Source organism: Kogia breviceps, chromosome 3 (assembly GCF_026419965.1).
Source record: "Kogia breviceps isolate mKogBre1 chromosome 3, mKogBre1 haplotype 1, whole genome shotgun sequence".
Taxonomy (NCBI): Eukaryota; Metazoa; Chordata; class Mammalia; order Artiodactyla; family Physeteridae; genus Kogia; species Kogia breviceps.
The window spans coordinates 171080265-171094683 of record NC_081312.1 but is presented as its reverse complement, the minus strand read 5'-3'; the positions used below and the strand labels follow the sequence as shown (position 1 = coordinate 171094683).

At 43.7% G+C, this 14419-nt stretch overlaps 1 protein-coding gene across 44 annotated transcripts in view; it reads right to left on the bottom strand.

Annotated features, from left to right (window-relative positions):
• Positions 1–14419, bottom strand: part of PARD3 (par-3 family cell polarity regulator) — a 704173-nt gene that overhangs the window by 74549 nt on the left and 615205 nt on the right. For all 44 annotated transcript variants that reach the window (XM_067030330.1, XM_067030326.1, XM_067030325.1 and 41 more), the window contains one exon: positions 3050–3170. In XM_067030330.1, coding sequence (XP_066886431.1) covers positions 3050–3170 — 121 coding nt within the window. The remainder of the gene's footprint in view (positions 1–3049; positions 3171–14419) is intronic.

Sequence of the window (14419 nt, the reverse complement as noted above, 5' to 3'; positions counted from 1 at the left end):
GGCGCAACGCTGCCCCTCCCGGGCTGGACGAGGAGTGAAAAGCCCTTGGAGGGCCTGGGCTGCTAGAGTTACGGGGTGCGAGGACCATTTCCATATGCAGTGGCTGTTTACCCCTTCAGGTGGCCACTGGCCTCATTCTTCCTTTCAGCACCTTTGTGCAAATACGCACAGTTAAGGATGTTTACCCCGCAACACAAAAGAAGCCTGTTTTAGGAAACCCAGCAGGACTGGGTTGAGTCATTAAGCCAAACAACAGAAATAGACGAACATAATTCCATCCTGTGGCTACACGGGAATAACTCAGTTTACTTGATCATCTAGAAAAATAAACTAAATATTATTCATAGTGATATTGTTGCAGAGGACAATTAGATTTTCACACGTATTAAATCTGTGCACACATGTTTTATAACCTCCCAAAGTCAGCTATGATTGATTTCCTGAGTTTTTCCTCCGGGATGCCGGTCTCATATTGCCTGTTCTAAGGTCCCATCTTCTTCCTCACTTGAACCAAGGTGAGGCCCTTCAAACTGGGACGGCTTCTCCAATTTTTCCTTCTTCTTTCATTTGCAAAATGAACCTTCCACAAACTCCAACTTGATCACCAAACCCCAGATCAGAACCTTTTCTGGCTTTGTGTACTGAGGGTGCTGGATTTTAGGACCAAAAAGGACCTCAGCGATGATCTAAACTCTGGAGCAATGCTTCCCAGAGCTGACCATCCTTTGAGATGACGTGGAGGGCTTATTAAAATACAGATTCCTGGGCCCCAGCCACAGAGGTTCAGATCCAGTAAGTCCGAGGCAGGGCCCAGGGACGTGCACGTGTGACAAGCTCCCAGGAGCAGCTGAAGGTGCTGGTCCGTGGACTACACTTGGAGAAGCTCTGACCCACGGCAGCAGCCTCTGTATTCAACCCAAGGAGCTCTACGGACACCTGCTTTACTCTACACCCCCAGCTTCCTCTTAAATGTTCATTCTAACGAAAGGTTTAGTAACTGACAATCAGCTACTCTAACCCCCTTGGTTTACAAATAAGAAAACTGAGGCCTGGAGAAAAACATTTAAAATTATTTTTTCTAACCTGGCTAGTGGGCCGGCATTCTGTCCATATACCATTTGTGTTCAGACTTTCAGTCTGGCGTTGAAGGCTCCTAGAACCTTCCCACCTTCATCTCTCTTTCCCTACAATCTAACCACACTCGGGTCTATGTCAGACTTCTCTCACACCATTCTTCGTCTGCCCCTACTCTCCCAAATATCGAGTTTGATCGTATCCCCAACACGTTGAACTGAACTCGATACACGTTTGGGGCCCTAATCGCTCCTCCACTTCAGGAACTCACATGCATGGACGGGACACCTTCGATCCCAACATCATCCAGATTTGCCTGGACTCAAAAACTACACTCTTTTGACCGCAGCCCCCTAAGCTTTATAACCCTAGACTGCTGGCACCCCCAGCTCCCCTCCCAGCAGCCTTCCAGGCTATCAGAGCAGTACTGACCACCGGTTCATCGCTGTGGTGAATACTGTTCATGCCTGAGCTGTACTGACCTCCCTGCCCACACGCGGCACTGCTTCACCAGTAACCTCACCAGGCTTGCCTTCCTTGACTTTCTGCCGTGTCTGTCGGGCCAATCCTCATCACAGAATTCAACCAAAAAATTATTTCTCTAAACAACCAAGTCCCACTGTATAGCTCAGGGAACTCTATTCAATACCCTGTGATAAACCGTAACGGAAAAGAATATGAAAAAGAATCAATATGTATAACTGAATCGCTTTGCTGGATAGCAGAAATAAACACAACATTGTAAATCAACTAGTCTTCAATAAGATAAATTTTTTTAAAAAAAACTAATTTCTGGGACTTCCCTTGGTGGCACAGTGGTTAAGAATCCACCTGCCAATGCAGGGGACACGGGTTTGAGCCCCGGTCTGGGAAGATCCCACATGCCCAGAGCAACTAAGCCCGTGCGCCACAACTACTGAGCCTGTGCTCTACAGCCCGCGGGCCACAACTACTGAGCCTGCGTGCTACAACTACTGAAGCCTGCGCGCCTAGAGCCCATGTTCCGCAACAAGAGAAGCCACCGCGATAAGCCCGCACACCGCAACGAAGAGGAGCCCCCGCTCGCTGCAAGTAGAGAAAGCCCGTGCGCAGCAACAAAGACCCAATGCAGCCAAAAATAAATAAGTTAATTAATTTTTTAAAAATGATTTTTCTATTCCCTGTCCTCAAAGCATTATTGGCTATGGTCACACTATCATGTTGACTGGACTCACTAATACCCTCAGTTAGATTTTCCTGCCTCAGGCAGCTTATTTACTCATCTCTAGTTGACTCTCTCAGGTTTCCAAGGAAAGCCTTCACAATTCCCATCATATTGAACCCCCAAATCTGCTCCAATGCCTCCCATTCCCAGAAGTGACATCATCTCTAAGGCAAAACACAAGATCAGAGCCCAAGTCTGGGGCTGGATTGGGAGGATTAATTAGCCCGTCACACTATGGAATCTGGACTTATCTTGGGGGCATTAAGAAGCCATTCAGAGCGCTGCTGTAGAAGGGTCCCTCTGGCGGCGATGGGAGGGAGGACTGGAGATGGGCTGGAGGCAGAGACCTGGCAGGGGCTCAACAAATGCACTCAGGAGACGGGGGAGAATCAAGAATCTCTAAATACTGTACTTTGCGTAGAGTAGATACACCATAGACGTGTTGAACTGATTTATTCAGGCTCTGACTCTCAGAAAAATGTATATAGAAAAATATTCAACTAAGCTTTAAAAAATGCAGAGTTGAGAGTCAGAATACTCTGCTCTGTCTTGTCATCTCTGCAACGGACAGATGGTGCAACAAGATATAAAATGAAATTAGCAGTGATGAAAGCCAGATGGAAATGAGGAAAAGGTCGACATGCTAAAGGTCAAAGGGATTTGGCTCCATCTTGTCTTGTTTCATAAAGGTCTGAGGTCACAGCTTAGTGGCTTTTACTGCAGGGCAGTTGCAGGACTTCCTACAACTGTGCCAAGGCACCAAACACTCACCCAGGGTTGTTCAAAGCTATAGGTGCGTCGCCGATCCTCCACATCTTCATCCTGCTTTGCTTGCTGAAATTCTTGCCGGAGACGCTGTATCCGATCATGGTTGCTAGGAGTTGATCTGTTGCTAAAAGACAAAACGGGCAACAGTGAACACCCTTCAGAAATACAATCTGTGGATGGCAGTTGCTGGGAAAAAAATGGCAGCTTGCTGTGAAATGGTGCTGTTTGAGAGGAAGTAAAATTTTATGACAATATCTAGGCATTTGAAATATGTTTTCATTTTGTTCTCATGATTAAGACTTACTGAGGTGATTTTAGACGGATATTCAAGAGGGCAAGTGGTATTTTTAGACATGCCTTTTTTAACGCAGCTCTTTAAAAGCCTCATTTCCTCTCAGTAATCTGGCAAGGTGTTGGCAGCAAAAATTTTTTGGAAAGGACATTGCATGAAAAGTCGGAAATACCAGGGTCCAGTCCTAGCTCCTTCACCTTCTTAAAGTAAGACACTTAGTGTCTCTGGGCTGCGGCTTCTTTATATATAGGAAGTGCACATAAGAATCCTTTTTGCTCTAAATATCATAGTTGTAACAATCAAGTGAGACAACACCATACACTATAGACTCACAAACGTGCAGTATTACTTTCATAATGCCATTATATGAAATTCTTATTTATGAGTTTTCCCACGTCTATACACAAAATCCAACACTCACAGTATACATGAAAAGCATTTTAAAAACAACCTCAGGTGGTAGTTTGACTGAACCAATGAGTTCATAATAATTTTCTCTTCTTTTTTATAGCTTTGAATTCTGTTTTATCCTCACAGAAAGCTTGTAAGATAGGTGCAGACGCTAGTATTTCACACACACACACACACACACACACACACAAAGGTAGAAACTGCCATTCAGAGAAGATAAGTAACTTGTTTGAAGTCTCCAGTCTTTCTCTAGCCAGTGGCGAATGCGAGACTAGAATCCAGAATTTTCTGGCCACTAACCCAGCCTCATCTCACTATACCCTGTTGTTTCATTTAGTAAAACACATAGCAGACACCAAAGCCCCACTCCTATTAAATTACATACATATTTAAAACAGTATTTTGCAAGAGTAATAGATATAACAAAAATCAATCTTAAATCTCACAGCACTTTTTTTTTTTTTTGTGGTACGCGGGCCTCTCACTGTTGTGGCCTCTCCCATTGCGGAGTGTAGGCTCCGGACGCGCAGGCTCAGCGGCCACGGCTCACGGGCCCAGCCGCTCCGCGGCATGTGGGATCTTCCCGGACCGGGGCACGAACCCGTGTCCCCTGCATCGGCAGGCGGACTCTCAACCACTGCGCCACCAGGGAAGCCCAATCTCACAGCACTTTTGGTGGATTCCATTCCCTAAGCACAAAATTACATCCAATCTGGACAGCTGTTCAAGCACATTAGGGATATAGTTTTCCAACAAAACTTCAGACTTCCCGAGGACAAGAACCAAGTCTTATATTTATCACATATACCCCTCCAAGCTTCTGGCAGAATGGGAAACTGTCAGCCAATAGGAGGATGGGTCCCTTCATTGAAGACATGTTGCCCTGATGACTCAGAGTGGATCTGAGTTCTTTTGGCTGCACGGCCCCCTGGGTAATGTCACTTGTGAGAGGTGGCCTGGAAAGAGAAAGTCTGTCATAGGAGAGCCTATAAAATTCTCAAACTACCATGTCTTTGTATAATTTTACATATTTTCAAGAATTCCAAAGGTTTGAAAATCTCAAATTGAAAATGATCACATCCAGGACCATAACATGAACATCTTCTAAGAATAGGGGACTGTCTTTCATTACTTCATCTCCTCAGTGGGTTCCTATCACCCTTATGTTTCTATCAATTTCATGAGAGCTTCTGGAATATCCTCTTGATACATTCAATTTGATGATTTTCCCAGTCAATGAAAACTTGTGTTCCCTTTGTTCCTCTTCTGATAGATCTTTGGAACTGGTCAGCCAGAGAACATGGAAAGTTAATATGTAAAATGCGCCAGTTGACAACACGAAGCTTCCGTCCACATGTGGGTACCACTTTAAACTTACCCTCCACACTCCTGAGCCTAGCAGGGTGTTATTCCTACTGGTTTTTAAATCATATATACAGCATCTTATCTTGTCCCAGCAGATACATTTTTCCAGATGAAACGCCCAATCCACAGAACTCCTCACCCTCCATGTGGACCTGTGATGGCATAGGTATGTGGATAGATTCATAAGAGGCTAGGAAAGTGAACATTCATTCACCTCACTGCCCTCCTTCCAGCCGTGACTCTTTTGTCCCCTGCATACTTCACAGCTTTTAATAGGGGGATTGTAGGAGGCTTGCCTGGCGAAATATTTTACAAGTCTTAGTAGAAATATTTCCCTATTATTTTCATGTAGCACAGACAGTTTTAACCACATGATTATTAGGTCCATGAAGTCCAAACCATTGGTGAAAATGGACCTCTTCTTACTATGTGTGATTACCTGAATGTGCAGTCTCCCAAAAAAGTGATTCGGTTATACGTATGCTTGTACCTATTCTTTTTCAAATTCTTTTCTCATTTAGGTTATTACAGAATATTGAGCAGAGTTCCCTGTGCTATACAGTAGGTCCTTGTTGGTTATCTATTTTAAATATAGCAGCATGTACATGTCAATCCAAAATTCCCAATCTATCCCTCCCCCCCACCTTTCCCCCTTGGTAACTGTAAATTCGTTCTCTAAGTCTGTGAGTCTGTTTCTGTTTTGTAAATAAGTTTTTGCATCATGAAATAAATTCTTTTTAGATTCTGCATATAAGCGATATCATATGATATTTGTCTTTCTCTGTCTTACTTCACTTAATATGGTAATCTCCAGGTCCATCCATGTTACTGCAAATGGCATTATTTCATTCTTTTTAATGGCTGAGTAATATTCCATTGTATATATGTATCACATCTTCTTTATCCACTCATCTGTCAATGGATATTTAGGCTGCTTCCATGTCTTGCCTATTGTAAACAGCGCTGCAATGAACATTGGGGTGCATGTATCCTTTTGAACTATATTTTTCTCTAGATATATGTCCAGGAGTGGGATTGCTGGATCACATGGTAGCTCTATTTTTAGTTTTTTTAAGGAACCTCCATACTGTTCTCCATAGTGGCTGTACCAATTTACATTCTCAGTCTCACAACAAGGGAAGTGGACCCAGGTCCTTAATCTTAAGTTCTGGTGACCTTCATGCTTTTCATAGGACAAGACAAGTTCTGGAAGTCACTTCTGACCTTATTTCCAAATCTGAGCAGCTGGCGAGACCACTGTTTCACTCTCTTTTCCTTGCTTCCTTTCTTCTTATGCTCTAGAGGAAGCAGACTGACCTGCCTAAGACTAGCAAAGCACCCAAGGGTTGAAGGCTGCAGTGGTTTTCTGATGGATGGAGATTTCCAAAGACTGGTAGCCCATCAAGCATCCTTGGGGAATAACAGCTGGCAGTCTGCAGGTAAAACCCTGGCTTCTAGAGATGCAACCACTGCAACTGCTTAGTTCTGCCTCTGAGGCCAGGCTCTGAGGGCCAATAACTCACATCTGGATTTCTAAAGCTCTTGGTTACCTCTTCTGCCAAGAAGGCCAAAGGAAATTTGAAATATTCATTAGCATTCGTGACGAATGCCTGCAGACCCCAATCAACTTGTATTTGGGTTCACTGCCAACTTAAAGTTGCTCATTATTTCTTTTTTTTGGTGAGGAATATAATAAAGGTATCACCTAAGTTGATCAGATGGGTGAATGAGACAATAAAATTCTTAATGAGGAGTCAGCAAATCATAATTTACCAATGACAGAGATGCTTTCTGGGTAAAAAAAAATCGACACGGTTTATGTCCAACATTAGCATTTAGCCTTTCTTACACATTGGTGTTTATACACGTGCACACACTCGTGTGTGTGTGCGTCTTTTAAACTAAATGAAGAGGGTTTTGGTTCCGTAATGATCTGGGATTTTTTCTGACAGGGTCAAGAAAGCGTACATGGGATCACACACTACGGAGATCCCTAACACACATGTACAACCTAACCCTGACTTAGACGGAACCTAAATCTTTCCCATCCAATTGCCGTGGGAATGTACTCTCTCCTATCAGAGGTAGATCACACAGAGTACTAAGTTTTAAACCCTTCAGATTGGACTCCTGCGACGTGCTTCACAAGCAAAAGTAGCTGAAAACACCAATCCATGCTAACTGCAGCCACGATCCTATTTGTAGGTAAGCATCTGAGCCCGCCCTGCATCTGTGCTGCACAGGTGCGCTGAATGAGGAAAGAAACTTCATATTCGTGGGTCTCACCACTAGACACGTCTTGCGTGTGAATCTCATCATCCAGAGTGCTTTTTAAAAAATGCTAATTGAGACTCATCTTGAGATATTCTGAGTCAGCCCGGCTAGTGCAGGGCCCAGGAATCTGCATGCATTTGAAGGCACTGCAAGTGCTCTGTGGACAACACTTCGAAAAACAAGGCCTGCAGGCTTCATAGTCGGGACAAATTCCAATGCCTGCAGGGCAGTTAACTAAAGAGTGAAGGAGACCCACTGCGCTGCAAGCACGAAGTATGTTCTGTGACAACGGGGAGAAATATGCTTGGTCTAGAAAGGGAGGCCCTTACTTGCTTCCAGGAGATTATTGCCCTGAAAGGATATGGGTCTGATGTTGCCTTCTAACTTTTTTTGTTTGAGAGAGAAGTCAGAATTATAGTTCCCACCCTACCTTCTAATTTTAAATGTTGGCTTATTTTAATTTTTCAGTCCTAGGTGAGAAAAAAAAAAATGTCTGTTGCCTGCTAGCTTGTAAGCTCTACTTTATATTCTACAGATGCTGCCTATTTTATATGTTGCTTTTTTCTAGGTTATTTACTTTCACTGCTCCGAGATAAGGCTAGTAGACCCCTAGTAACAGGCCCAAGAAGCAAATATTAAAAACAAAAGACCACTGGGCATTGTCCATGCAGCCTTGCTCCTGATCTGTCTAACGCTGGGCACACCGGCCTGCAGGCTTGAGTTCTGACCTATCTTTTCAGACCATCATATGCTGAGAGAGAGGTGTTTGTGACGTGACTGAAGAATTCTTTATGGACTAAAAATACTTTAACAGTTGCATCTTTAATTATGCAAGGGAAGCCCAGGAAACTGGAATAGAGGGCATAGCCTTAAGACCCAGAATTCAATGGAAGGGAGAATAACCACTCATGGCTCTGAACAAGGAGGTACCATCTTGGTACACACTTTCCTTCCTAGAGAAGGAAGGAGAAAGGGAAAGCAAAGAGAGGAGGAAGACAGGGAGGGGATGGATCCACGGGCCCAGAAGGGGGAGATGATTCTAGACTCTAGTATAAGAGAAGAGACACTCCCAAGGAAGAGAGGAGATAAATTTGCTCGTATCTTTCTGTAATACCCTTTCTTTTTCTTTCCATCTTTCCAATTCTACCAGGAAGTCAAAGAAATCAAATTCCACCTCCTTGAAGCCTTTCCTAACTACTGCAGCCCACGTTCATCTTTTCCTTTCAATTCCTCAATAATCTTTGTCCTCTGACCCAAATACCGTTTTACAGTGTTTGGTACTTAGATGGGTGCATGTTTCTCTTCCTTAAGTTTAGGCCTTCATTACAATCATGTTATATATATATATATATATATATATATATATATATATATATATATATATATATATATAGAGAGAGAGAGAGAGAGAGAGAGAGAGAGACAGAGAGAGACAGAGAGAGAGAGAGACAGAGACAGAGACAGAGAGACAGAGAGACAGAGAACACGTCACATCCCTGCGGCAGCTAAATTGTTAGCAAATATTTATGATGGACAGACTTTCAGGTGTCCCATGATCCCTGCCTCTGGGATCCCAACCTTTGTGCAACCCAAACCCATGAGTGTGGGCAGGGCCTGTGACTTGCTTCTATCCAGTAGAATGAGGCAAAGGTCAAGATATGTGTATGATTATATGTATGTGGTTAAATAAGAACACAGGGTCCATCTTACTAGTCCATCTTTCCCCTTTCTGGCTTTGAAGAAGGAAGCTGTCACGAATCCTACAGCTTCAAAGAACAGAATAATGCCAGCAACTCCAGGAGCGGGGAAGTGGGACTTCTCTAGCATAGCCTCCACGTGAGAACCCAGCCTGGCTGATACCTTGATTGCACCGAGATGAGACCTTGAGCTGGGGGATTCCGCTAAGCCGTTGCCAGACTCCAGACTCACAGAAATGGATACAATAAACACGTGTTGTTTGAAGCTAAGTCTGTGTCAACTTGCTCTGCAGCAAAAACTGACACCCACTGATGACGGCCTTGGCTGTGTGACTTGATTTGGCCAGTGCGCCTAAGTGGATATGATGCACACAGGGGTTTGCAATGTGATTGCAAGGCAGGCCTCCCTCTGATGACAACAGAAGCTAACACCTACACTCCCTAAACCTTGCTCTCTTTAGCATACACACACACACCACCACTATCACCACCATGTCACCTTAAACAATGTGAGGGCATCGTACACTATTAAATGAAATCAAGTAGCCTGGAAGGGCTCACAGAACTATGCCTTGTCCACAGTTGCAACCTAATAAATATTGCCTGCTGCAAAGCCTGTTGGTTAGAAGAGCAGAGTAAAAGAGAGGAATCATACTTGATGAATGAGTTTTACCACTATCATTTATATGATTAATCACTCCAAAGTTCTGGTCTCCTAGAAAAATTACACAAAGGAAATACTATTGCACAAGATGTCACTGAAAGATGGTAACTGCCAGATCTTAACACGTGAAACCAGTGGAGTGCACTTTCCACTAGACACCAGTGTACAACCAAGAACACCCCATGGAAATCTACCCAATGGCTTGGGGTAACTCCTTTTGTCAACCTCTCCATCACTTCACCAAAACGCCCCACTCTGGTTCTGTGATCTCTGCAAATCAGCCCTCATAAGGCCAAAGCAACAATGTTTTCCCCGAGTGTGGGGAGAACAGACCCACCACCCAGGTGGTTTGGTAAAAGCAAACTCAAGGACTCACCCTAGTTTCTCTTTCTGGAAGAAATTGGTGACCTGCCAGGATCTGGGTCGACACACAACCCACAAGGAGATATTCCTGGTTAAAACGGGTTTTAGTTACTTTGCCAAGGATTCAGTTTGTAACAGATCTCCTTCAAATCCCCAATTTGCAAAAGAATAGGTACACAGTAAAGATTTTGGTTAACCGTATCAGCTCATACCTGCGGCCTCTTCATTTTTGCTCTATACTTCTCAGCCCTAGCAATTTACTTTTTGGCCTAAGTACAAAATTCTATTCCAAATGCTAGTGAATTTCATACCTGTACTTGGCATCCAATTACTGGGGACGCAAAAGGACATTATTCTTTTTCCCAATTAAAAAAATTGCAAAAGCCCATTTCCAAATTATATCTGAGACCGTGGAAATAAAGCAGCTCCACACTCGAAGCTTTTTCCTGTTGATATATTTCTATCACCTGCCCCCAGGTATTCCATGGGCACACCAGATGGGAAAAGTGCCAGTGTCTCTGCTTAAGGAACTTTTACTCCTCCACCTGCCGGCACTTCAAAGACCTCTCCTCTCTGGATCCTGGGATGCCACAGTCAGGATGCTGAAACCTCATTATGGTTTGCATCCCAGCACACATAGAAAGGCGATAGCAAGTTAAAGCTTCCAAGACTCCATTCATTTATACTCAGATCTTGTTCTGCTCACCTCTGACTTCTCCAAGCCTTGATGATGTCTTTAGCTAACAACTCAAACTTCGTGCAAGGTTTCTGGGTTTCAGTCGACTTATTTAAGGGAAATGTTATCTTTTTATTGATTTCCTTGGTATTTACAGAGACGGAAAGACTATAAAGATCCAGCACAGTACGGGAACAACCTATCCTGCAAGACTACTCGTATTTTTTTTTTTTTTTTTTTTTTTTTTGTGGTAAGCGGGCCTCTCACTGCTGTGGCCTCTCCCGTTGCGGAGCACAGGCTCCGGACGCGCAGGCCCAGCGGCCATGGCTCACGGGCCCAGCCGCTCCGCGGCATGTGGGATCTTCCCAGACCAGGGCACGAACCCGTGACCCCTGCATCGGCAGGCGGACTCTCAACCACTGCGCCACCAGGGAAGCCCTACTCGTATTTTTGGAAACATTTTCATGGGAGAAAAATTAAGAGCGTATTTCCCTCCCTTGCTTGATTAATTCTTCTTACATCCTAGGAACGGAAAAGCTTTTAGTGCCTTTATCAGTACCAATGGCAAGTCCAAAATTCAGCTATTTCCTGGATATCAGTTAAAACAGACAATCGAACTGGAGCAGGCAAAAAGTGACACTGGAGAAAACATATGTAGGGCAGACCTGTCACATAGCTTTGAAACAGGCAGCCAGCAATGACCACAAGCGTCTCAGATCATTAAGCAATGTCTTACTGTGATGTTACGCGTCAATGTACGGAGTTGTAATCCTTTCAAAATAGACAGATCGTCAGCATGATAAAGTGGATATAAACAAGTTCTTGAACAGGGATGACTAAAGTGTTGGTGAGGGGGTGACGTTACTGAACTAAGAAGGGATGCTAGCTCAGGGACCAGGGACCAACGCCATGCAGAGGCTGCAGGTAAACAACGTTCTTCTCGCTTAGATAGTTTTCTCTACTGATTAGCAATTCCGTAAAATACTCCTGATCTTCTAATCGCCAGACAAGTAGTTATAATCTACAGATGTCAGAACCGAGTTCTTAATTGCTGTAAATTAGTGAGCAAACCCAGGTTTCTCATTAAACCCATTACACCCCGTATGGTAAAATGGAGCACGTGTCATATGTTCTCTTTCCTGGCACTCAAAGCAGGAGCATTCTTTGTGAAATCCTAGGGACAGACAGAGCAGCAGCGAGGGAGTGCTAGGGTGTGTTTGTGGTGGGTTCCTGTCCCCCAAAGTGTGCTTCCTCTAGGGGAAAAAGAAAAGCCTCTAAATGGCAATGAATTTGTTGCCTAAATTCTAACAATGGGCTACATTGCGCCTCATCTTTGCTTCCTTAAGTCAGAGTAAGTGGTATCGCTCCCCTGAAAACTTGTGCTTCTCTTAGAGGAAACTTGAAGCACTTCTTCCCGTGGCCCGTGGTTTGCCTCCTGTCACCTGTGCAGGCGAAGAGACATAAATTTCTAAATTAAAAGGGACGGAACAGGCTAAAATGCCATGACAAAGCCAACTCTGAACTTCAGCTTAGGAACGCATTAGTGGGACCAGGCTAAGAAGACTGGCTTTCTGCTGTGGCTCTACCTCTCAGACTGGAAGATTTATGAGGAATGGGAGAAAGGGTGGGAGGGTTAAACCAAGAAATGTATCAATTACCAAACTACAAATAAAAATAGCTCCTCTGCACAAGCTTCATTAAGTTTTATCAGCAAGTATCTTGGGGTTTTACACTCCAACCACAGGTCATAAATTCTCAGTAAACCCTCCATATGTTCACCAAACACCTGAATTCAATTTCTCTTCTGGTTGTGAAGGAGGAATGTGGCGCTCAAATTAATTATGCATGCAAAGTTAGTTTCTAACAGGGGCAGCTCTTTTGTGATGCTGAAAGGTATTTACAACATCTGAACTTTGGGGATGGGTCTTTCTTCAATCTTAGCATTTTTATATTGGTATAAATTCTCTCTTCCAAGTTTGTACAGTGAAAAAATAAAGTTGGTGAATACCTTGTTTTAACGTTCGCATTTTTCTGTAGATGATCCCAGATATTTATGAGATGTAACGAATGGTCTTAATATTTGCTATAAGGATTTTAGACAAATATTTCTATGGGTAGGTACAAATCACCCTGAATTATAGGGAAAGTCTAAAGTGAGGCTAAATGGCTATATTCATATATGTTTACGTGTACATTTGAAATTAGCTACTTAGGAAATATCGTGTCAATTTCAGTTTATTTTCAGTTATATTCATCATCTGTAATATAAAAAGAATTATGAGAAACTTATGCAAATGCCAGAGGCACTCACTTTCCTCAGCGGATAAAATTCATTTTCAGATTCTGACACCCATGATTTGTGGTCCATTTCACACCAATTTCAGTGTTATAAATCATAACAAATTAAAAATGTACAGCTAGGGGCTTCCCTGGTGGCGCAGTGGTTGAGAGTCCGCCTGCCGATGCAGGGGACGCGGGTTCGTGCCCCGGTCCGGGAAGATCCCACGTGCCGCGGAGCGGCTGGGCCCGTGAGCCGTGGCCGCTGGGCCTGCGCGTCCGGAGCCTGTGCTCCGCAACGGGAGAGGCCACGGCAGTGAGAGGCCCGCGTACCACAAAAAAAAAAAAGAAAAAAAAAAAATGTACAGCTATGTTCTCTGGGTTGAAAAGGTGGTCACCAAAGCTGTTAATACTGCACTTGCTTCTGATGTGATGAGTCATAGGGAGGGTCCTCTCTCTCCATCAGAAAGATGTGGGACCGGGTCTCACTCCAAGTCCCTCTGTGGTCATTCGGTAACAGGGCGATCATTTTATAAGCAGCAAAATCTCAGGAATGTACCCCTCGCCCCATTTTATTACTATCATCATTCTTCCTTATTAGCCTGTCACTGGGCTCAGGCAGGAGTGAGAAAAATTTAGCTTTACTTTTTCGAGGGGAATTCCTCCAGCTACAAAGAACGCACGCATGCACAGACACACATAATTTCAGGACTCAACAATAAATACACAAAACAGATATTCCATTGTGAGCCTGAGGTGGCTCCTCCTAACTAGGAAATTTCACAGAAATAATACAAGTTGGTTTCTACCAGAAAGGGTTGATCAGTCCTCAGGCCACAGTTCCAGGGAGGCATATGGTAAAACTCAGCACAAAAGTGATATGATTTAGCAAGCTTTCAGAAACTATCAATATAAAACAGTCAAAGAGAGCGTATCCTAATAAACCTTTCTAAACAGACAGTCTTTGAATACTGTGAGGGTGAATGGTAGAATCTCAAACCCCAGGGATGGTGGAGAAACCCAGACTGAACTTCCACAAGCCCCTGTGAGAAATGGGGGCTGAGCCCTGGACAGAAGCAGAGTTCTGCAGGCATGCGTCTTCCTAGCAGGCAACCCTGTGTGGCTTTAAACGAATAAATGATGGGAGAAAATGTTTTCCAGGTATACCTATGAATTTAAATGCACTCTTGAAAATAAAATGTTACTGCCTATAGGAAACCACATATGTCATTTCTCTTTGCACAATGCAAGAAGCAGTTATAATTTGGGGTTAATACCCAAAGTGCACTTACTTTTCATAAATCGTGTGATTTTTCTTGAACTGTCTATCAAACGGCAAGGACATGTAAGGTTA